Source organism: Ammospiza nelsoni, chromosome 3 (assembly GCF_027579445.1).
Source record: "Ammospiza nelsoni isolate bAmmNel1 chromosome 3, bAmmNel1.pri, whole genome shotgun sequence".
Classification (NCBI taxonomy): domain Eukaryota; kingdom Metazoa; phylum Chordata; class Aves; order Passeriformes; family Passerellidae; genus Ammospiza; species Ammospiza nelsoni.
Genome location: NC_080635.1, coordinates 77421358 through 77447259, shown reverse-complemented (window position 1 = coordinate 77447259; position 25902 = coordinate 77421358). Strand labels below are relative to the sequence as shown.

General features: G+C 36.6%; 1 protein-coding gene across 1 annotated transcript in view; it reads right to left on the bottom strand.

Annotated features, from left to right (window-relative positions):
• The window catches only part of NBAS (NBAS subunit of NRZ tethering complex), a 160851-nt gene that overhangs the window by 13106 nt on the left and 121843 nt on the right, over window positions 1–25902 (bottom strand). The window contains exons 47-50 of the mRNA XM_059468667.1: window positions 24773–24862; window positions 22306–22501; window positions 7226–7365; window positions 2080–2224 (exon numbers count right to left, since the gene is read on the bottom strand). Of these exons, the coding sequence (XP_059324650.1) occupies window positions 2080–2224; window positions 7226–7365; window positions 22306–22501; window positions 24773–24862 (571 nt within the window). The remainder of the gene's footprint in view (window positions 1–2079; window positions 2225–7225; window positions 7366–22305; window positions 22502–24772; window positions 24863–25902) is intronic.

Here is a 25902-nt window from a genome sequence, read left to right as displayed (position 1 = left end):
TGGAATGAGTGGAATGAAAAAAAGAGTTAAATCCTTCATGACTATATCCAAAAATGTTTGTTCTGACTTCTAGACCACAAGAATTGAAGTTATATGTGTTTTCCATTACAATCTTTGGCAAGGTTGTAATGGGGGAGAACTTGAATGGCAAATGTTTTTCAAGATAATTAACTGGTTTCAGTTTTTAGAATTCTATCATTCCAGATTTGTCATCTTACTCAGTCTATATACTGAAATGTCAAATCATCTAAACAGGTTAATTGTCAGTGATCACATTTCCACCTTATTCATCAACAGAGCTGCAAATCTTTGAGCACCTAAGTACTGTTGACATACATACAAATAAATTACTAAAATTCATACATGCCATTCCTCCTCTTCCCAAGCAGTGACTTACAGGAATACAGCCTGTGTTTGTAGGTAACTGTACAGCTACACATTTTAGTGCAACTTCTTGTCACTGCATAGCATTCTAGCCATAAAAAGGTATTTTACATCAGTAAGGCTGTTTAAACCTTGATGATTGGAATAACTTCTTATCTGTACCTGTAAAGCCATACCTACATGGTGAGCTCTTTCAACATCCTGTAATATAAAAAAAAAAAAAAAAAAAACCAAAAAACAAAGCAAGGCATTTCCAACCAAAGCTGTATATCAATACCAAAACTCTGTTTAAACAGTGACTTGCCATGGAGATCATGGAGAAGTTTACTCAACTAAGAGAAATGCAAACCATGACCCTCCTTGAGCAGAACTCCTGGTGAACTGACTGCTGTATGACAGTGACACTCACGGCGATTTTTCTCCCTCAGTCCCTGAGGTGAGGCAGAACATTCTACTTCAACAAAATTCAGCTACTCCCATGCAGACTAAGATTATGAGTTTACAAGCTATAATGTATCATTTCAGCACCTTACAAAGAAAAGTTACATATAATTATACCAGTCCCAGGGACCTGCCTTCCAGCAATGAGTTTTGGTGGGATTAGTAAATGTACTTATTATTTCAGTTTACTGCCACCTTCTGGAATCACATTTTACAAAGATTTCAGAACTTGACTCAGATGAGTGTGTTGGATTAGGAAAAAATACAAACAACAAACAAAAACCCACACACCCACCTGTCTGTATTTTAAACAGAATGTGTTGTTTTTATTCTGCTTCTCTTTCTAACATCAGCTGTTTTCTATTACAGACAGTGACTGCATAAAGATAATTATACGAGATTAATCAGCCTACTAAAAATATGCATGACTACTCTGAAATTGTGTGAAGTTTATTAAGAACTTCTCCAGTCTGTCTTCATTAATATACAGTGTTTACATACAAAACACTTCCAATAATTTTATACTGAGGAGATGTTTGTATTGAAGTATACATACATACTTAGGGAAGACAAGTTAGAATATCATAGTTACTACTTAGCAATTACTTGTATTTTTTTTTTCAATCGCCATGTTTTTCAGGGGTTCCTCACTAAATCTTTAAGGATTTATTGGTAAGAGAATTACTGAAAATTCAAGTAACAATCTTTGCAACACTGATTTAAATGATAATAGATTATTAAAGCCTTTCTACAAATACATTACAGAATAATTTATACTGAAACAGACTTATAAAGATCAGCTAATCCAACCAGCCTCCAACTTGAAGCAAGTCCAACAAAATCAAACTGCCTGTGATCCACTCAAGACCTAAATACCTACAAAGGTAGATTCTCCCTGTCTCTTCTAGGCATCCACCCTAGATAGATCCATTCTAATATTTCACTACTTTAAAGATGAAAAATGTTGTCCTTGGGTGCAATGAGAGTTTTTGATGATGTAACATGTCTCTATTGCCTCTTGTCCCATAACTGAGCATGTCTGAAAAGAGACTCACTAATTCCTCTCCTTGTTTCCTCATTTGACTACTTAAACACTTGATCTCCCACAGTCAACTCTTCTCAAGACAGACTGAATCCAGTTCTCAGCCTCGCTGTTAGCTCTCCATTGGACTTCATCCACTACAGCAACATCTCACCCGTGGCTGGGACCTTGAAACAGGACTCATAAACATGACACCCAAAGTTAAAACCTACCTTGACAGGGAGCATGTGCTTTGTTTCATACAAAGAACGGCAAATTTTCAGAATTTCATTTCCTGTCTTCTCCTTTTCCTCAGGTGGGCACTTCTGCAGCATAAAAGTCCCCAGTTTCACCCATGGATTATCATCTGTGCATGATCTGACCAGTAAAAAAAGAGATGCATATAAAATATAAATATACATATAGCATTTTCTGTAGGTTGCTTCTCATGTGACTTAAAAGCACAACTTCATGAAAGAAACATTAAAGTTTTGAGACAAGTCACGGTCCATAATGCCATCACTCTTTCAATACAACAAAGAAATTTAAATTACATGGAATTATGACATGCTTATTGCAAACCCTAAGGAATTAGACACCAGATAAAGACTGATCACACCAGCTAATTTCCCAAGCAGAGTGGTATCAAGAGAGGGGTGACAGGAATCCAGCATTCCTAATTTTGTTTGCTTTGATCACATTTTAACAGCTTCTGTTTCTCAAGTATCTGTCTCTTGCTTTTGAGAGGAAACTATATAGGCAGATTCACATTTTAATTTTCAGGTCGAATGAGTATAGACAAAAATAAACTTTTCTCCACAGCCCATCCAAAAAGGGTAAGGAAGTGAAGTTACTTGCATCTGAACTCTGCTAGTAGATATCAATACAGTTACATTTGTTTTACATATCTAAAATGTTCTTTTAATTCCTCACAGAACCTCATGCTATGTCACCATTACAGAATCAGACATAAACAGATGGCAGACAGTAGATACAAGTAAATTTCATCATGCAGGATAGCAAACACAGTGTTTACTGTGAAGTTTTTTCCTGTTGCTGCGACATTTTTACATTTTTTCACCTATAGTCATTATTTGGTAGATCATGGAGATATTTTGGATACTTTTGTTAGGAACAGGTGTACTGGCTAGGAGTGGATGTAGTGACAGAAATGGGTAACAGACCACTTTTAACTGATAGCACAAAGCACAACACTGGAACACACCTACACTGCCATTTTTCTAATGTAAATTAAGTTGATGCATTTCAATTCCCACCTACAGTGGGCTAAAAGCATGCACAGTTACAGCTTACATAATGATTTTATTAAGCCACAATAACACAAACTCTATGTTCATCTGTGCATAAACTTAAGAAGGCACAAGAGCTATTTTAAAAATCACCCCATCAATTTCTCTGGTCAGTAATCAGCATCCCAAAGACATGGTAAACTTTCCACTTTAACTTAAAAGAAAAAAAAAGAAGAACAAAAAAACCAACTCACAGCAGGACCAAAAGTGGCAATTTAGTATTATAATTTAGTGAAAATTAAGATACTCATTTAGTACATGTGACAAGAAGCAGTAAAGTGCTGTCAAAGTGCTGCTTTTCCAAGTTATTATTTTGCAGCAATTGTTAAAGCAACACATTAATATAATTGTAAATGGAGTCTGTTAAGAGAGTCTGTTTGGATTGACATACCAAGTGTGTCTGCCTGACAGCTCTGGAGGGGACAACCACAGATATCTACTGTTTCATACATAAAAGCTCTCTCCTGCTCATCGTCCACTTCCAAAAGTACACACTGTAAACAAGTAAAGGCAGCCCCAAAAGCAGCTGTCATTACAGCCCAACATGAAAACCAGACAGAGAAGCTAGGAGTGGGAAACTCTGAATGCAAATTAAATAGAAGTCATTGTCTTTCTTCCTTCTGACAACTTAATTGAGCCTTTCCATCAGTCACAGTCACTGAGCACAGAGCTGCCAGAAGTCTGGCTGGGAACAGCAGAGCTCCTCCTCTCTGCTCCTTTCAATGTGATGGGTCGAACCCCAAGATGCCAGATTATTCAGCAAACACAACATGAGGCACTGAATCTGTGAATCATGGCAGAAGAAGGAAAAAATCCCTGAAACTCCATCTTTGCCACTGGTTAAAGGGATAGCTCCTGCTCTGTGATCCATTTCTCGCTTGGAGGCTCAGAGTCAAAATCAATTTCCATTTCTACAGCTGCTGCCCCCAGAGCACATTAAGAAAATCTCTAGGAATTTTCCATCAGAAGAAGGAAACAAAAAATCACACTACAAAACACAAAAATAAATGGAAATATGCAAGGCCACAAAGGCCTGCCATATGCAAATTTATTTAAGTATCAGATTATATAGTTTACATACATAAAGCTTTATTCATCACAATTCCTTATAACTCCTGTGCTCTATTAACAACTATCTGCTATCTCTAATTAAAACCAAAATTAAGTTACCAAAATCTGATACCAATAGGAAAAATTCAGTTTTCTTCTCTCCTGAATTTTACTTTAGTAACTGTAATTGTAAAAAAATTATTTCTCATCATGAAAAATGCAATTACTTCAAAACCACAGCAGAAACACCTTACATTTTTCTCCCAACGCCAAAAGAGGAAAAACCAGGATTAAGACTAAAAAAGCGAACTAAAGTACTGAGTCTCTAACACTGGGGTTATTTCAGTTCCAAAACACCTTATCAATATTTATAATAAATATAAAAAATGCCTTTTGAATGTAGGCAGCAAGTTCCAAAGGACTGCGGAGCTTCAGGTACTGTCAATGATTTTTTTTTAAGAAACACCTTTATGAAATGTTTAAAATGACACCTGACTAGGAGCCATCTGGGTGGAGAAGCATGCATGCATAACAGGGGAATGAAAATAAAATTTTAAGAAGTGTACAGCTTTGAATGCTGACTGAAACAACCAAACTACCTCTCTGTTTTCTCACAGTAAACACAGCATATTATGACAAGAAGAGAATCATACTTGTGATAATAAGTATTATTTTACCTGGAGTGTTTCAGAAAACAAGAACTCAAAAAACCATTACGTATGGACTTACTAACACAGAGGTTACAAAAATTAAAAGCCTACCAAAAACTCCCTCAAATCTTAGTTCTTTTATTTCTCCTTCCTTTTAAACTTTTTACAGAATGTAAATTGTGTTTTCCAGCTTTATATTCAATTCTAAGTATTAGGTATTTACTGCTAGGTTGAAAACCTAAATTCTAAGTATTCACATGACTCACACTTAAATTCCCCAGTTCCTGTAAGGATTGTTACATTGGCTGGAAACAATAAGCAATAATGACCCTCCTTCTGAAGGAGAGGAGGAAAAAAAGAGTAAAGAGTAAACAAACATGTTATTACATATAGTTTTAACTTCTTGGTGCTTTCCTCTTTGCCTCTTTGCTCATAAATTTGTTAATACAACTTGCTTTAAAATGAAATGGCTGAAAATACCACTAAGAAAACAGTTCCTGTTCTTTACGCCCAATCATCCTAAAGATCGGCTGTTCAGGAACACATGCACACATACATACATAAACCCCTAGGCTGCCAAGCAAAGCTGAATGCTGCTAACGTGGAATTATGGAACGGGGAGAAGAGGGAAGAACTGTGACTGTGTAATTGCCTAGGAGCCATAACAACTACTCTGGACTCTAAAAGAGTTATGATACAGGTGACCTAGGTATTTGCAGAAATTTTCACTTCCAAGATTGATGAAGTGGAAGAGGTATCCCCCACTCTGAAATCTGATCCACAGTTAGTTGTGACTACACCTTTTTTCTTTCTTTCTTTCTTTCTTTCTGGTCTTCATTGTAGGAAGGATGAAGTCAGACTGAAGGATCGTAACACCAAGAGGTAGATATAATAAGGTAGATATAATAATGTATTTTTTTTAATGTACTCTGTAACAGAACGGTAGACAAGAACTGCCCATATACAAGAAGGGCTCTCCTTTCACAAACTCTTTCGTCTTTCTGTTCAGCACAAAGAAAACAGATTTTGCTAATTGCAGCAGTATTTCACTTGACCTTTCGTTCTTTAAGTTTTAGATTTTGGTTAAAGGTAGTGTGTAGATTATAAAAAATTTGACAGTTCCCACACACTGAGGCATCCAATTTTCAATTACAATCAAAACTGAAACTTAAAATGGAAGTTGAAATATGAATTTGTGACAGATCCCACAGCAGTCCTTGTAATTCCTAATGTACTGAAAACAATTTTTGGCTTGTAAAACTGTCACTAAAGAATTCAGGTTATTGCTTATCCAGAAATTCCAAACAAAGTGCAAGCTTGAATGTGAAAAACTTTTACAGATTACCTTGTAACCCACCAGTTCTCTACACGAACATAAGATAGTTACTTTTCAGAAAAAGATAAGCCTTAACTTTCCTGAAAAATCAATGTACATAAACACTTTGTGTGTGAATGTAGTCCCCAAGTTAAGATAGGTTGTAATCAATACCCCTAAGTAATCCAACATAAATACCACTTAAATAACTCTAACCTAACTACTGTCAGACATGGCTAGCCAAAAAATTTATTAATATTACTGCTCTCTGAAAGATACATGATCCTTGCCTCTCCACACGAGTTTATTTGAATACTTGTATCTTAGAAGTGATTAGTTAAAAAAATAGTTTAAAAATTTAGCTGCTGTATTCTATACTTTCAAATCTATTTAGAAAGTCACAGAAAAAAACCCAAAGAACTGATAAAACATTTTATTGCCTATAGTCTGGATGTTCCAAATTACTTCTTCCAGTTAATATCCACTTTATGAGTGCAATTCTGAAGTCTTATAATTGTTTTAATCTTAAATTGGTTTAGATGCTTTATTCAGAGACAGAAATAACAGGTAGTGATCTAGACAAGAGAAGTGCCATTTCATGGTACCATTACCCTCCCAGGCCTCCTGCAGACTGCCTGCCACATCCATCACCTTTCAGAGGCCGTTCTGCAAAGTGTAACTTTGAATATAAAGAACAGTCAGAACTTTCTGTTCTTTTTTTATGGACTCTGTTTATACTGCTAAAAACAAGAGCAAAACATGTAGCTTGAAATTATAAGTAGATAGAACACTGTCCTGTGCTACAGTTCAGGCAATAAAATGTTTTTCTGCCTTCCTTCATCACAGAGACTACACATGTGTATATACAGGTTTTACAAGAAATGGATTGATTCAACTCTGCTTTAAATTAACCATTTATTCTTCCCAGTATGACCCTTTCCAAAGGATGCACTCCTACCAGCCACTGACCATTCAGCTACTGGACTGAGAACAACATGGTATCAAGCTAGACTTTGAACTCTTTTCTTACATGGCTGTTTGAAGAAACACTCACCCATTGCTCCTGTCCATTGGCGGCCAAGCCTGAAGCAGCAGGACCAAGTGCTGAAACTCAGACAGACTCTGACTGGACTCTAGAAGTCCCAGGAAGAGATGGTATCTTTTTTCTTCATTTTCAATATCTGTTATCTCTACCTGAAAGAGACAAAAAATAAACTAACTAAACCAGGTTATTCTTTTACCCCCAGAAATCAATGATTCAAAAGCAATTGCTAAACTATCTGTGAAGAACATCACTGTTCCAAAATAATGCAGGAAACACAGTGAACATAATTTTCCCAGAAACCCATTTTCTTATCTCTCATTTTCAACTACATGCAAATAAAATGCGAGAACACAGAAGCTGTGGAATGACTTAGGTGGACATTCCTAGAACAACGTAATCTCACACAAGTACATTCTTTGATTAGTTTAGAGGATCAGATCTCTGTCTTCTTCAAACAAACAAAAATTCCTTAAATTTCTTTTTTGGACATATACACACACATTTTCAAAGAATGGCTATGTCCAGTGCTTTCCTAATATGTACTACTCTCCCTCATCCATGAAAATTCAATAGTTTGGTCTAAATTTACAGCACCATATCTCTTGTCACCTAGAAAAGAGCCTTGAAAGATGCCTCTCAATTAATCTCCCCAGCAAAGAACGCTTGCTAACAATACAGTATTTCTCTGCACAGGTGTTTGAACCTAAGGGAAAAAAAACCGCACTGCCCTATCAGCTCCCAGACAATTCTGTCTTGGGACAAGTGCCTATCTCTGTTGCAAACCTGCAGCTTTTGCCTGGACTTGAATTCACTCCAGCTGATGACAGGTTCTTTTAAACGTAATTACTGCCTGCAGTTTCATGGTAAATATATGCAGGGTAAAAGGTCTGACTGTCGAAGGACGGGTGCTGTAAATGAGAACCAACTTGCTACTAAATAAGAAATAACTGCTGTTTAAAAGTTTGGATATCACACCAGGAGGGCTCTTGCAAACGGAATAACAATTCACTGCCTACCTGACAGACACAAGTTTTTAGAGTTTAACAATTATTTGCTACAATAACAAAGTAGCTCCCTCTTATTACTAACATTTTAATGCTGAACTTTTCTTCCAGAGTCCAGAAACTTTCAGAATATCAAGCACTTCAGTTTCATCTTATAATTCTACTGAAGATACACAGCATTAAATGTTAACTTTTCTGTTTCAGCCCAAGTAGTTCTAAGACATCAAACATGGACCAAGTCTTCCTTAGTTCTACAGCTACTCTGAAAGATTAAAGATCGCATCCCAATCTCTTCAAAGTGGCTCTGATAAATCAAGGGCAAATTTTCAAAAGAGGCTGGAAAACAAACATTACTGATGCATTTATTGAGTTGCCTACATGATCTGTGACTTTAAAATATTTAGTGTTGAAAAACTGTTTGGTTCTGTCTCCAGAGCATATCTGAAAGCACCATACATTTCAGATAGTGAAAAATGTTCCCTAGATCTGTCCACTTGAAATATTTTTCTTTACTGCAAATGTCACATAGCAGACATCCGTTACCCACTTGTAATATATATACTTGATAATATATAGTATTATAATACTAGATATTGAAATGGCAAGGTTGAAAAGAGAAAGGAGATAAAGAAAAAAGGAAAAAAGAAACAGAAGAGTTTAACCTCTAAGGCTCCAAAAAATTCACCATCTTAGCAAGTTAAGTACTAGCTAGACAACAGAAGCTCTCACACTGCTTACCCATCCCCAAACCTCTTCTCAGAAAACTAGCTCTTTATATACTGAAACCAAGTACATACCATTCTGGATGGCCCACTGAGTACATTTTACTATATCTTCACAAACAGCACATTACTTCAAAACACAGACTAAATTTTAAGATCTTTCTGATGATAATCATAAAAATGGCAATAAATGGCAAAGACAGTATGAATACATGAGAAAAGCCATCAGAGAAAGTCCCCTACTAGTAGCAGAGAGCAGATCACACATCCTACTCAACATGAACTGACTTCCAGGAATTCAGCCTAATAATGCATCTTTACAAATTTTGGTTTACATTTTTTTATGAGCTTAATTCATCTAGCACCATAATTTTGTGTTTTGGACAGCTAGATCCTTGCAACATGATTGCTCATGACAGAACACATGCTAATTCAATTGAAGTCAATCAGAAGAATTACCTTTCTATTCTCAAATAAGAGAGCATTTCTGCAGCATTTCTCTCTACAATGGCATTTTTTTCAAGTCACCTATGTTTCTCAATAAGAGTAATAAAAATTAAGTGAACTTTCTATGGTGTTAATGATTTGTGTTTTTTAAAAGACTAGAGAAAATTCACTCTTTTTATGACATTTTAGATGCATGTCACTTCCCTTTAATGTGAAGCAAGAGAGATTTCAGTGACAGTTCCTTGCTAGAAGGAAGCAATATCTTGAAACAGCACATAGGAATGAGGTTTTCATTTATATTTACTATGTGTCTGTATGTATATACATACATATATCTAGACAGACAGATGGATTGATCTATATAAAACACACAGAGAAAATTTAAGAGAACTTAAATTTTGCTCTGTATTACTGTCTTTGCTTTCTGAGTCTGGGGAGAGCACAGTGAGGAAGCAGATACCTCCCACTGCAGAAACAGAGTAAGCTCTGTGTAATAAGGTAGAAATTTCACCTTCACAAAGTGAAAGCTAGCTGAGATGAGGTGCTGTGGCTAGTCATCTCTGTTTTGTTGAAATAATAGAATAAAAAAAAATCCACTTTTAATTGAACACTCTCTTTGTAGCAATTCTGGATGATCTATTCAGATGACTCTGAATGTTGTAAACAGGGTACTGGGACAATAGCGCTCTGCTTTCCCTTCTTTTTTTTTTTTTTAAACAAACCCCCAGAATATCTTTCTAAATCACTCTGAGGTTAATCATGCCAAGATAACCCACCATGAACTGCTCAGAGCCCTCTTAACACAAGTGCCTGTAAAGAACCTGTCAATAAACAGAATAATGAGGTCCATAGCTAGGCATGAACTTCAGATGAACCGAAAGAAATATGAAAAACAAGTGGAATAAAAAAATCAAACAAACCACAAAACAACAAAAGCAAGGAAAAGGGAAGCAGGGTTTTCAGTTTTAACAACAGATTTGCTCAATTCTGACTTGATTGTCCTCAGTTTCAGGCAGTCTCTTTGGCAGTAGAACACAGCTGGCATCATGTTTCTCATTAAAAGGCTGCACAAATATTTACTACAATGGGAAAGTCAATTAGGGGAATTAATTGTAGAAATTATCCTCATGATAGATTATAAAACAAAACACAAATTAAGTAAAGCCAAACCTTATGTTAAACTGTTAAAACACACAATTTCATTACTGAGGGACTACATATGTTCAGAATCGAGAATATACAAACATCTGCATATGGTAATGGTTCCTTTAAAAAAAATCATACAGGAAATTCACAAAGCAAAATACTGGCTTCACAAACAGCATGAGCTTGTCATAGCCTATGAGAGATTCAGCGTTGAATTAAAAACTTGGTGCACCTAAAATTTCTCTTCAAATAAATCCAACTTTTCTGCCTTATGATCAAATCTTTTGGACTTATCTTACAAGACTCTTTCCTCACAGATTAGATCCTATTAGATGCCCAAAATGTTTAAGGCACTCAGTTTATTGACTTTCAATGCACTAAGTTTTGAATCATAATGTTATTCTACAGATTTGTTATTTGATTCATACTCATCACCTGTGGTATGGATGAAGGAGTCCAAATATGAAAAGTTGCCTCACAAGTTAGTTATGTAGCTTCTGGAAACCTAAAGTTTTACAAAAACTGTAAGATGATGCACTTGAAGAATGATGAAGTTTAATAAAACTGTGGAAATCACACATGACTGATAAAAAAAAAAGCCTCTGGCATGGCAGAGGAGTGAGATAATGTACCAAACTAAAACACTGCATAATCAGTGGTTCAGTTTGGTACATTATCTCACTCCTGAAATCAAAGTTAAAACCAGTATTTACAGCAACTTTGAAATGTTGCTGTTTCTGAACTGTGTCCTTAAGTTACAGATATCCACTAATGTAATGGTCTCCTGATCCAACAGGACAGACACATCTGATAGACCTGTAAATGCTTTATTGCTAATGCTATTTAATTTGACAATCTGGTGCTGACTGACTTGGTTGATGAGAGTGCCTTTTGTTTGAAAAAAAAAATGGAAATGCCAATAAAAAGATCCAGTCAATTCAACTCTCTCTCTGAGATAACAGAAAAATGTTATTTCTGTATGAGAATGGTGAGCAGGAAAACTAATGCAGACAGACTCCGACCTCCCTCTGCCCACTGGTATCTATTCTGGAAATTCAATTTTTACTCTGTGTCAGTGTGACAGAGCCACAGCTTTCATCAACAGGTTTTGCTGACTACAAAGGAGATAAATTATAACGATGTTTATAAATGAAATCAGAAAAATATTTTCACTATAATTGCTTGCTTATTGAGAAAAGCTATATCCATGCTTAAAAGCAACTCCCTGTCCTCAAGGCAGAAAAATTTACCATTACCAAGGAATGCAACCAAAATCTTACTGTTTTACATGATTATAAAATTAATTTTATTACATCTACCAGATGGTAAATGTAAGTATTTCAAAATATGTTCATGTTCAACACTGCAGCATAAATTTGAATTAAAATGGCATTCAAAATAGAAGCACTAAGCAGGCATTTGACTGGTCCCTTATTGCTACAATAGACAATTGTTCTGCAATTTCTCAGAACTTCCTTCTAAAATGCTGATTTCATACATCTCCCCACCCCCCTGCCCAAGCTGTAGTGATAGAGAATTTATCTGTGCTGCATCTCAAAGTAATAGGCAGATGTGACATCAAAGATTTTATTCAAATTTGAAATAGGCAACACTGATGCTAAAATTTCCACTTATTAGACAGGGCTTATCGTGGTTTATTAACAACAACTAAAAGGATTGGTAGCAATTTGATTGCATTCCTGTAACTGCCATCTTGATGTGCTGTTCACAGCTCAAAAATTCAGCAGCCTTGCCCCAAAGAGCTCACAATCTAATTAACTAAATCAGCAAAGAAACTGTCCTTCCTATACAACAGGCCAGTAGGGTTTGGCCACTGGAGAAAGCAGTCCTTCCTTTGACAGGCTGTAATCCGTCATTCCCTGCTCTGCTGGTATCTATGCAGCTACTGAAAGTCTGCACAAATATAAGTTACTGAAACCTACCTCCAGTACAAGGCTGCAAAGCTAAAAGCTTTGTAAAAAGGACATATAAAATTACAAGTCAAATAGAAATTTTAAAGTCAATTATTCCTAATATGAACACAAATGGCAAAAATCAGTCAAAAAACCCCAAAAACAATCTTCAACACTACACAACTCTTCCTGAAATTGCACAGCTACTGACTCTGCACATGTAAGATTAGGAGTTTTTAAAGGCTATTATTTACTTCATCATCTTCAAACTGTTTCAAGATGTTAGAAATCCTATCAGCTTTGATGCTAGACACATTATATACTTGTGAAACAATGCAAAACCACAAGCACGTATTAAACATCTTATTCAAGATTTTCACATGCTAGAGCAACAGTAAACCCTTTTTCAAGGCAAAACCAAAAGTGCTATACCCTGCAACATACACCAGCATCCCATTATTTCTAAACTAGGATTTCTTTTAAAAAAGTCCACATTAAACATCTTGTAAATTGTGATTGAGGGGAAAATCCTCTAGGACATAACAGGGTCAGGCTGGGGAGACTAACAACAGGCTTGGAAAAACAAACCACAATATCATTCAGCCACTGGTCCACCAGCATATGGGCCAGGATAAACAGGATGGAGAAAGTCAAGGGCAAAGGAGCCTGTCAGAGTTGAATAGGCTGTTTTGATCTTGCTTTCTCTATCTAGCCTAGTTCACACTTTGATAATTCTACTTTCAACACATTTTGGTAAATGGAAGTTTATGTGGTAGTAAGTCACAGCTGAGACATGGCAACTTTAAAAACCAGTTTCATTGGCCTCACAAAATGGTCCTGTATAATGACAGGATTTAGCTCTTGTTTAATGAAAAAACACAACAGCTAGAACATGATCCAGTTTGTTGCAGATTAAATTCCCTTGCTTGAAAGCAGCTTTTTGTGAGGCTATGCTTATGGAGTTTTCCCAGTTAATGCAAAGCAAGTTTTATTAAGGGATGGTTACTTAAAAACAACAAAACCAACCAACAAAAAAATAGAAAAATCCCCAACCACATTCCAAAGACTGTGTCAGGGAGGTTTAGACTGGATATTAGGAAAAGGTTCTCTGGAGCACTGGAACAGGCTCCCCAGAGAAGTGGGCACAGCACCAGCCTGACAGAGCTCAGGAAGTGTTTGGACAGTGCTCTCAGGCACAGGGTGTGACTTGTGACTCCTGGGGTGTCCTGTGAGGGCCAGGAGCTGAACTCACTGACCAGGGGCGGCTCTGACCTAGACTGAAAGCCATAAACACTGGCAGACAGAGCAGAGGGAAGTGTCTGCTATCAAAACTACAGTCTTAAAGCAATAAATTCAAAATTAAAACTGAAATCAAGAGTTTTGCATGAACAAACTCACTGTTCACAACCCGTGCCTTATATCCCAGAGGAGGAAGAACTCTGAAGTCAGGCGTTCTTGCACTTTCCTGAGAGCTGGGCTTCACATATTAAAACCATTACTGAATTCTGAGCACATATGCAAGCTTGCTGCATGCAGAAACTAAAGAGATGCACATAATAGAACAGGTAAAATCCTGCTCAAATTAAAGCCAGTGTACAAGACATGCAAGTTATGAGATTCAAGTTAAAAAAACAAATCAACAAGAAGCCTACTGGTGATGAATCAAACTAAGGCTCAGCCACATGTTGAGTTCTTATAGAAATACTCAAGAACTTTTTTCTTCTGAAGTGATTTATATATTGTTTAATTCTTTATCTGCTTCATATGCAGCTCACTAAGAAATGCATATAGATTCAATAAACACAAATGTGTTGCCTAATGCATAAAAATGAGTAACTCGTGCAGAAAACAAAATCCATTCATTTGTATTCTGCAGGAGACTATGTCCTAATCTGCAAGTACAGAGAAAACCTCTGAGGACTGTACATAGGTATTGGTAGGGAGAATAACAGCAAATAATGAAAAAAAAAAAGATGCTTTTGAAAGACTCCTATAGCTAGCTAGATGGAACTGAAAGAGACAGGACTAACACACATTATTTAAATTGTATCTTGACCAGGTGTGTGTTAATATGTAAAAATTTGGATGCATGTATAGTTAAAACTAACACCTGTGCAACGTGAGTGACTCACAGGCACGTTAAGTAATCTTCTGTGTATGCATCAACTACTAATCGTTGTTTTGTAATTCAGAATTTATATATTATATAAATAACAGACCAGACAACAGCATTAGAAGATCCAGCCCAGAAATTACAAGATTTTCATCTTTATAGATGTCTTTTAAACTGTTAACTCAGCTTCAGCCATTTCCTTCATATCATACACAAGTGGTTTCTAATTTTCCCTTCTAATCATCACTACCATCAAGCAGCATCCACAAGCATCCACAAGCTCACAGTATTCACCTCTATGCATAACTGCTGTCTTGATAACCAAAGTCTGCAATTCTTGCTAATAAAGAAAAATTCTTCTAAAAGCTGTTTACATGTAAGTGAAACATTCTCAGAATTAGTACTTCCAAAACATCTTCCTGCAAATAGGCAGGACTAGAAAAGTCAAAGATGTATTTCTAAAAAGAAAGACTCCAACTAAACTAAGACACTGTCTTACAGGAACAGAAGACTGTTGTCAACTCCAGTTATTTCAGTATTTTAACTCTTTCAGTATTATAACTCTTTCCAGTTAAAAAAGAAGAAGAATTCCTTCATTGTTGTTATGATCTAGGCAGGAGCAAATAAAATACCAGGTGGATGGTTATCACAAAATTATTTAAGTTGTAAAAACTGAAATAAGTGAGTCGCTCTGCTGCAGCCATAAAAATAATCTGAATAGGGCAGGCAGCACCTGTCATACCAAATGGCATTACAGAAGCACTGCAGTTGGTGGTTTTCTTTTTGATTTGGTGTAGTTGATGCAGTCACAGTCTTGACAGCTGGGTCCCTGAGTAACAATAGCAGCAATGTGGAAAAAGAGCCCCTCACTCTCTCAATCAACATGAAATATCACAAATTCCTATTAAGTAAGAACTATTTTAAGAATACCTGAGTGAGGTCACTCAGATGATACAGAGTTTGCAGATCTCTAAATAAGAATTGTCAACAAGCACAATGGCTGATGGAATAAGAAAACTGTTTGGAAAAAAGGACAGCATCTATTGTCACAGTTATTAATAAAAACACGCTCATTTAAGATACTAACACTAAAAATGCCTAAAGAAAAACAGTTTTACAATTTACTTATATTTTCAAAGGGCTTAGAACTACATTCCTGACTAGAAACATTGAAGGGCATAATCTACTAAGAGGAAAAAAACCCAAAAATGTAAACAAAAAAAAAGCGGTTTATAACCAAATAGTAAAGGTAAAAATTAGAATTTCTCATGGGTTTATGGCTGCTTCCTTGTTTACGTAAACTATGTTTTGGGGAGACTGCAAGCATGGAAAAGACAAAAACACAGACAAATGATTGTCAAGGCTAGTTTATGTCAAAAGAAACCTCCAAAAGACTTTAAAAAAAGTCTTAGGTAAGTAAACGACTCTCTGATGGCAAATAAAATGTAACAATGGTAACACTACTGCATTTTAAAATATGCTAAATTAGTCTAATCAAGTCAAAACAGTAACCTGAGCCTCGCTGAATGAAATCCAGAGACCTCTGGTTGATGTACAGATGAAGTCAAGAGAGCAATCAAGGTGCTGGGATGCATAACCATGGAGTCTTAATTTCCACAAGGACAGCATATTCACTTCTCCAATTATCTTTCTCAGGAGGTGTACTACATATCACAGTGGGTTTTGAGATAGAGGAGAGGATACTTATGGAGAGAAAAAGCTGTGGAGGAGGTGTGACTGGAATTGGTTACTGAGAGTAAACAACAGAATAAGGGGAAAAGTGTAGTGAATAAAAAATTTGATTTTATGGATTTTAATATCCTAAAAAACCACAAAACTTAACAAATCACATAAAAAGGTTAAGTCACAGAACCACAGAATGTTTTGGGTTGGAAGGGACGTTAGAAAGCATCCAGTTCCAACACCCCTGCCATGGGCAGGGACAACTTCCACTAGACCAGGTTGCTCAAAGCCCCTTCAAAGCTGGCCTTAAAATACTCCCAGGAATGGGGCAACCCCAGCTTCTAAGGACAACCTGTTCCAGTGCCTCACCATGACCGTAGTAAAGATTTTTTTTCTACCACTTAGTTTAAACCTACTCTCTTCCAGTCTGAAGCCATTCCCCCTTGTCTTGTCACTTCAGGTTCTTATAAAAAGTCCTTTTCCATCTATTTTGGTGACTCCTTCCAGGTGCTGGAAGGCCATATTTAGGTCATCCCAGAGCTTTCTCTTTTCCAGGCTGAACAATCCCAGTTCTCTCAGCCTTTCCTCACAAGAGAGGTGCTCCCTCCCTCAAATCATCTTGGTGGCCTCCTCTGGATGCACTCCAACAGCCTTCTGCTCATGGAGACTCCAGGGCTGGGTGCAGCCCTGCAGGTGGGGTCTCACCAGGGCAGGGCAGAGCAGAGGGGCAGAATCCCCTCCCTCCCCTGCTGCCCACGCTGCTCTGGATGCAGCCCAGGGCACATTTGGCTTTCTGGGCTGCAGGGGCACATGGCTGGGTCATGTCCAGCCTCCCACCCACAGCACCCCCAAGTCCTTCTCAGCCAGGCTGCTCTGATCTGTTTGCTCATCCCCCAGGATGACACCAGGACTTTCCCTAGTCCAGGTGCAGCACCAGCACTTGATCTTGTAAAACTCATGAGATTCCTATGGGCCCACTTTTTGAGCTTGTCCAGGTCCCTCTGGATGGCATCCCTCCTTCACAAAGTTTCAGCATGTTTTGTGCTCAGTGATGCATGGTGTGTTCTAAGGCTGAAAATTTAGCAGGGGATACCCAAGGTTGAATCACAGTTTATCCACCGATTTCTTTGAAATATAATAACAGAAGTCTGATTATATTGCTAATAAGCTCTTAATTTTTCTGGGATCAAAACTGATTATACACTGTTTCAACCATTCTGCACTTAAACCTTCATTACAAAAGACCTATGAGAGAAAGTGAATGATCCCCCATCAATCCACTCCAGAACATTCTTATCTTCCTTTGAAGCCACTGCTACTGGTCACAGAGCATTGCAGGGCCCAGGGCTCAATTCAAAACTTGTGTGCACTCACACTGCTGCTTTTCTCTACACTTTGTGTTATCTGCTATACTTGTGTAGTTAATGGAGAATATTTCATTTGCATCTAAAAGTATTTAATTAATCATACACGCTACAATTTATGTTCCCTGAAAAAAAAAATCACATGTTTTCATATGGATTAATTGCATCTTCAAGGAGTGGAAATTAGTGTTTTAAAATATTAATTAAAACTTAAATTAAATTTCTTAAGCTTAATTTTTATGCATTACCAGCAGAGAAACAATGTCTCTAGAATTACAAACAACATCATAACAAATTGACTCAGAATTGATAGGAACATAAATCTTTCTTCTAATTAAGCATTTTTCACAAATAAAGATGGCTGAGGATAAAACAGATACAGCTCCTTCCCTTGTGTTTTGCCAGATCAAACTAAATACACGTTCCACTGTTACCTGATAAATGGCTTCAACAAAATGGACTTCTCATGTTTAAATCTATGACATAAGAAGAGGAAATGGGAAAAAGATGAAAATCACTGGACATTGATATTCCCATTGAGACTTTTCTCGAGGAACTAGTATGAAGAAACACCATTTTTCATTAACAGGGTTAAAATATGAACAAAGCAGCAACGGAGTCTCGACAGTCACCCCAAGCTCTCGGAAAGTCAATGCAGACATTACTGAGGTTGCTGAGACACAAGTTTGCATATGCCATACATCAACTGCCAGACAGGCAGGAAAGAAGGAAAATGTTTTGGGCACATCCCACACACACAAAACACCAATTAATCTGTCAATATTTCAAAGCTAAACTTTAGAAAAAAATAAATAAGAGAAGCACCCAAAGTTACACTTTTAAATCCTTAATAGACATTCCTTCAAATTTTCAAGAACATTTAGCCCTCAGCAGCTCTCTATACCCCAAGATCATGAAAAAACTATAATACAACAATATGAGGGAGAAGGCTAAATGAGATTACCTTCTCTAAATGACAAAGCTATTTGCATTTAAGTGGCATGCAAGTAGTAATTACATTTTTCATTTGCATAATAATGAAACAATCCTTTTAAGAAAAGGTGTGTTTTGTAGAAGCTTCACAATGAATAACTTTGTATATGAAAGTAAGCCTTGGTGTACTTCCAGAAGCTTTTTAGTGCCCCTGTAACTTCCTGAGGCAAACCCCAGCTCATTTCTGTAACCTATGCCTTGTAACTGGTCACTGAGCTGAACAGCTAACTACAAACACACAACCTGTTAGCTGACACTTCAGGCTTGTTAGACACTACTGAGTCATTACAGACTATATTTTTATACTATTTGAAAAGAAATTGATTTCCCATCTTAGATGAATAAAGATAAATTTTGATACCAACATTCTAAATGATGTCTTTCTTCCCCCACCAACATTTTTTAATATAGAAAAAGCCAGTATTTTGACCCATATTTTTCATGCACCAGTTAACTAGAAAATTACAGAACCTGAAGAGCTCAGATAAAATTCATCAAGGGGATTAAAACAAGGCATGCCTCCTCCTCCTCCATAGCGTGGGATGCTACTGGAATGTGAATTAAAGACTCTCAAGCCTTTGAAAAATGAGGACCCCTGAATTTTTAATTTTGTTAACTAATCATTAGAGAACTGGAAATCACTGTGTTTCTGAATGTTTGATAGGTAGCTGCTTCCATAAAGTACATTTTTAATTTTGTAGGAGCTGGCCTGTTTCCCAGCACATTGATTTGTGGGACCACTACTTACAGCACCTAGAGCATAATTAAATATTAAGTCCCTCCTTGATGTATGCAAAGCCTGTCTAAGAGGATTAGTAGGCACACTGAGGGTGGCTTTCACACGTTTTCTGGTAATTGAACACTGCAATATCATTAAAATTATCTTTATTAAATAGAAATCCATATTCATACTTTATAATATCTGCTGTTCCTTTTTGTGCCAAGGACTGCTATAGGAGAAGAGGGATCCCCCAAAAGCATGTAAGAAATGCCACACAAGTAATAATACAACAATCTGGAAGCAAGATAATGAATGCATTTTTGACCTATTTGCAATCTAAAGTTCATTAAAAAGCCCTGAAAACCAACCTTTAAATACATTCCTATAAAATCTAAAACAAGCATTCAATCCACAGCCCCTTCCCTCCCCACTTATTTAAGATGTGATTGGTTTTTTAAATTATTTTTCTGGATGAGAAAGGATGACCAAATTGATAAAGGTGTAGTGATACTAGTGAAAGTGATGCCTACAGACAAGGCAGGCAGACTGACATAGTTTGAAAGATGAGATTCCTCCTGTTTACTACTTCTTCCAGGATTACTCAGCAACCTGATTAAACTTTTAAGCTGTCCTTCAATACTCCCTCCTGTATAAACAGGATTGCTTTTAAAGGTCTTCGTACCTTCAGTGTGAACTTGCATGAGAAAATTGTGTCTTAACCATAATGCTCTGCCAAAGCTCATACAGAAACCTCTCTCTTTGCTTTCCAGCAACCATGTAAGCACTGACTTCTGCAGCGTTCTTGTTCCACTAACATACCTAAAGGACTGGGAAATGTATAGTTTTCAATCTGTTATTTTATGATTATATTTTCCTTGTTTGTTAGTTCACAAAATATGCAAACTTAGTAAGACCTCAAACAAGGCCATCACTTGCTTTTCTCGTATCAATTTGTAGACTTGCATTTGACATCAGCTGACTAAAAGAGGAAAAAATCCAAAATAAATACATCTAAGCCCACTTATTTCTTTTCTTGGACATTTGTGAAGAACTTTGACTTTCAGTGACAGGTATCTAATGGACAAGCCAACATGACTGTGCTGTCTAATAACACATTAGTTACCTAGCACAAAATATTTGAAGCAAAGAAAGGGTTCTTATCAACCACACTGAGCTTGAGCTGACATGAAAATGAGAATAACTTTTAATATATTCCAACAGGATTCTTATAATTGCACTCTGTAGCAGAAACTGGGGTGCATAACCAATGATTTCTATGTATGTACATTTAAGCACTGCTTTCACTATTGTTAAGCATGAAAGTTACTTCTACACTTAGCTAAACAATAAATAGTATATACAGAGAAATTAGTATTATGGTGTTGTGTACATATTTTCATACAGTTATCTCTGAAAGGTTTGAGCTTATCTAGTGCATTTTTCAAGCTTTATTACACATCTTCTTGCACTACTTGCTTACTCATCAGGAAAAGTGTGAAGCACTGAAGTGATCAGCAGCTCTATGATGAGCAGATGAACTGTTGCTCAGTCAGTACAAACTTCTTCCCTCACAAAAAGAAAACCAGGTTTTCCTGCTTCAAACTAGGAGTATTCTATAAATCCCTTCAGGAAACCGAAAGTAGCTGATTATATGGAGAGGCCTGAACAGGCTGGAAGAGTGAGGCAGCAAAATTTGCACAAGGTTTAACAGCTGTGCTGCTCCTGGAACAGCACAGGTGGGGACAGCACAGCTGTGGCTGTCTCAGCTCTGCTGATGGAGCCCTGGGGGTTCTGGTGGGCCGTGAGCTACACATGAAACAGCAGCATATGAAATGCATTCAATTAAGTCTTAAAATCAGGTTTTGTAACCAAATGGATGAGAGTTTCTTTTTGCAAAGTTATACATCCTGACATACAAAACTATGGGAGAAAATAAAATTTTGATAAATATTTAAAGTAAAATCACAATTGTAATGAGTCTCATAAGGCTTCTGTCAAATACAGGTTCTTTTTCTGTCTTCTACAAACATGGCTGAAAGCTATTATATGCCTGTATCTTGTTTTCTTAAGACATACTCTAGTTGAATGTTTTATAATTGGAAATTATTTTGAATTGGAAAGCAGGTCACAGGCAACACAAATACTGACAGAGGATTGAAATGAAGAATCCAATCACAGACACCTGCATAGTAGTTGAGGAGTTAAATGCTGGTATTACTGTAAATACAAGAGAAAAAGTAATTTCCAAAGAAACCAAGAGATAAGTACTTTCTTTTCCTTTTAAGATTTTTATTAGGATTGTTCCCTTGGATGAATTTAGCACAGCAAGTCAAAACTGAGATATTGCTTTTGTATTATATGAATATAAAGTGGGTTTGTTCATAGATTTTTTTGGGAACTATTAGAAATATTCTATTTTTGTTCTATAAGGTCTTGGCATAGGGAGAGGCACTTAGAAAATGAACAAAAAGTAACTCTGCTTCTGAACAATTCTACATGCAGCAAGAGGTATTTCACATGATTTCAAGACTGCTAAACATTCATACAATAATATTTAAAGGCTCAAGACTAAAAGAGTCTGGCCAGTGGCCAGTAATTATCATTCTAATTCTGAGCCAAATGTGACACCAAGTAGAAGATAAAGATGGAAGATAAAACTGACAGAAAAAAATGGTCAGAAAAGAAAGAAGGTACAAAAACATCTAAGTCAATGTTTGAAATGGAGGAAAATCACTAGTGTTTCATCAAGTTCAGTATCATGTACTCCTGATCCTAAACAAAAATTAGAGAAGTCCTTTACTTTTATGTAACTTTGTTTTCCAAAGAATCAGAATGTATCAGAAGTTTGATTTAAAAAGGAAAGTAGGATTAGTTTCCAGACAGCAGGATGCATCACAACCATATATTGCAGACCAGTGATCCATTATGTAATCCTCACACACAACAGTTTAATGCTGTAATTTGCAGCAATCAGTATTAATACCTTTGTTTCAGGCCAGCAGGCTCTGAGAACAGCCTGTGTCCTGAAGTACACAAGCAGCTTGCTATCCTCATCACTGAGATGGAAGGCTTGCTCCAGAATTTGCAATACCCTGATGCGAGGCTTCACTGGCAGGGAGTCATCACCACAGAAAGGTCTCAACCACTCCAGAAGGTCATCTGAAGAAACTATTTTCTCCCTGTAATTAAATAATACTGTGTTAAACAGTCTCAGGTAATAATCATAATGAAAATACTACATGCATTTTTAAAACTTAAAAAGCACATTCAGGATGTAAGAAATACCTAACACCAGGAAATGGAAGCTCTGACCTCTGTGAGGCTGCAGGAAAACCAACCCTTGTAAACCAGGAGCATAGTTGTGTGGCAGAAGAACTTTTCCTGGACTTCAAACAACCATGTAACACCATAGGAATCCATCTGTAGACTTACATATTCTCCCATAAACTACCCTGGTACCATACAGTGCTGCTGGCTTTCAGCATCTGGAAGTCCAAGACTTTTCATGGGGTCTGGGTGGTACAGGCCTGACTGATGCCTGTACTACCACACCATCTGATTTTACGGAAAACCAGCTTGAATGCTTACATTTTTAGTATGACACTTATCTTGGAATGCTTATTCATACTGTCACCCTGCACCCTTTTTCTTCCTTTAAAAGCCCTTTCTTTCCATTCCACACACACAAATTATTTTCTCCTATTCACAGCTCTAGTCCTATTTTTTTTCCTGTACCATCTCTAGCCAGCTTGATCATTCTAAGTTCTTAGCATGATAATGATTGTAATAAGTTCAAAATCCTTAGAAAGAAAAAAAAGAGAGAGGTTAAAACTCCTAAGTTTCAGGGTCAGACTTTGTTAATTAGGAAAACTCTTAAGTAAATAATTTGATTCAGAAAGTGAATTCTATCAAATACATTTTAACTGTGTGGAAGCATTCACAGTTCACAGATCACCATGAACTGACCAAGCAGTTCACAGCTGGAGACAGAATAATCTGGGCTGTCCCTTGGAGGCTAAAAACTAACAGATACCAAATGAGTAAATGCTGTTTTAACTTTCAGTAATGTTTCAAACTCAAGCAAACTTTTTTCTTAAAAAAAGAAGCCGAGCAAGGGGCTCCTGGTGGAGTGTGATTTGTAACTAATGTTCCCTTATTTGTCTTAACAAGACAGTTGAGAAAGTAATATGAAACAGAAAATACCAAGTTAACCTGTCCTGCAGCTATGAAATAATAAACATTGACATGTGAGGTTTTCATATTACAGGGATTTCAATTTAACTTAGGCTTAATATTGTCTGAATGATGCTGTTAGCACAGAACTCCAGCTGAATTAGACATGCCTTTGCTGAACAGGTGGCATTCAAACTGTAAATTAAAAGTCTGGGAATTAAAGGGACTTGCTGGAATATTTCAAGAGTTTGTAGAGCGTGCACTTGAGGCTTACATATGTATTCCTGAGGAAAATATTTCTGTTTCATAAATTGAGTAGCTGAGTTTTAAGTTAATAAATAAATATTTAAAGGAATATAAACAGTCTCTTGCAATCATAATTACTTTCACTCCAGACTACTGTTTCAGCAGTTAAATGTTGATGAAGTATACAAATAAAAGACTCCAGAAAGTGTATCTCAGAATAAAATAGTACTGACTTGTCCTTTATAACTTAGAATACTGCAAATTATATTTACGGCAAATCTTTACATCAATTCAGTCTACTTCAGTATCCAACATTCAACTCATTTAGTTTCATTGCAGAAGCCTCAAAAAAATAGTGTAACTGTTTTTGTGTGGCGACCAGAAAGTAGGGAATCTTATTATCATTATTATACATGAATTCTTCATTTGCACATCTGGGGGTAACAAAAGGATTTTTTTTTTGTTTCTTCCTTTTCTTTACAGGAAGTGAAATGGAAAATGTCAGTGAGACATAGAGGCCATTATGTGATCTGAAGTAAGGACATTCCCAAAAGAGGAGAAAAAAATGTGGTGAAGCATCACACAGCATTTGGGAAATTATTTCTGCACTATACTTTACAAATATGGACAAACTTAGATATCTAAATTACGATATCTGAAAGTGAATCATTATAATTTGCAATTTATCAACTAAATTAAAACAAAAGCAGTGACATGCTCCTGGTAGATATACAATCTGCAGCAGTCACAGCTGAAAAACCATTTTCTCATTTCACTATAATACATAGTTATCTAAATTTTAGGTTCAGTGCTTTCTTCCAAATGATCAAGTAAAGGCTTCTGTCAGGGCTCAGACTTCTAACATGAAAAATGATAGCCTGTTCCAGAATAAAGTCTTAGAAAATTAAGTGCAAACCCATTATATATATCCATGAAGAAAAATCATTCATATTCAGTATTGTACCTTCAAAGATTTCATGAGAAGCATCTTTCAAAGTCTCACCCAAAGAATCCATACAGGAAGCTCTTACCCTTTTTCAACGCTTGCATGCACTGCAGAAATTATACCTTCAAGGACTCTGAGTGGATCTTTCTCTGTTGTAGATGAGTCACCATTTCCACTATTAAGGGAAGACAAAGCTACAATTAAAATGGTCCCTAATACCATATCTCATTTTTTGCACTTGTAGTATTTATATGAATTGTTCAATAATTATAAGAATGTTCAATTTTTGCTTCTTAACTAGCAGCTTTATTTTTATGTCGGAGTAATGCAAAAACCAACAAGAGTGGGAAAAAATACTAGAACTCTTAAATGAGACTTGAAAGGAAAAGCACAGTTAAAGTTTAGTGCTTCTAACACAGATTAATTAGGTCAGCAGAATATTCACTTGTAATCTCACCACCTTAAAGATCAATATGAACTAAATGGACCTAAAAGTTATAAATAAATGTCACCATACTTTCTGTCCAAATCCTCTTGCAGCATCTCTGTTGGCTTAAATTAGCTCAACTGGAACCTGAGTTAGTAGTATCCTATCTGCTGATTTCTCTGGGGTCAAGCCACCATGGAACAGCAGCTTCTGTGCACAGAGGAATCGAAAAATCTCCACCACTCCCATCCCAAGATGTTTCAGTTAAAATACATTTTTCTTTTGGAGGTTAAAAGGTTGTAAAAATTGGGTGCAAAAAGAAACAAACATACAACCCAAAGCCACTCTGGTAGGAAAGCAAGCTTTGCTCCTAACTCAATGAAAGTGACATTTTCAGCTAAGGTTTTCCATTAAACAGATCAGTGCTGAGAGAGGGACAGATTTTGCCCTTTGTCTCCCCATGGAAACCACTTGAGCAGCAATGATGCCTGGATGAACTGGAAAAACAACAGCTTTGCCTGGCTTACTTTGTCAAAGCTGCATTCAAGAGAGAGAAAAAAAGACAAATAGTTACCAAGTTATCTGACTGCAGATGATTTGAAAAACCCAGGGAAAAGGGTATTTTCTCCATAGTTCATCACCATGTCAAAGCTCTTCTGATACGAAAAATGTCAGCCTCTTCCTAGATCTGCTCTTTCCAATAACAAACACATGCCCAGACTAATTTGACTGTTCCATCTAAAGCCAAAATACTACACAGCTGATAGTAATGTGCAAAAATAACTGTG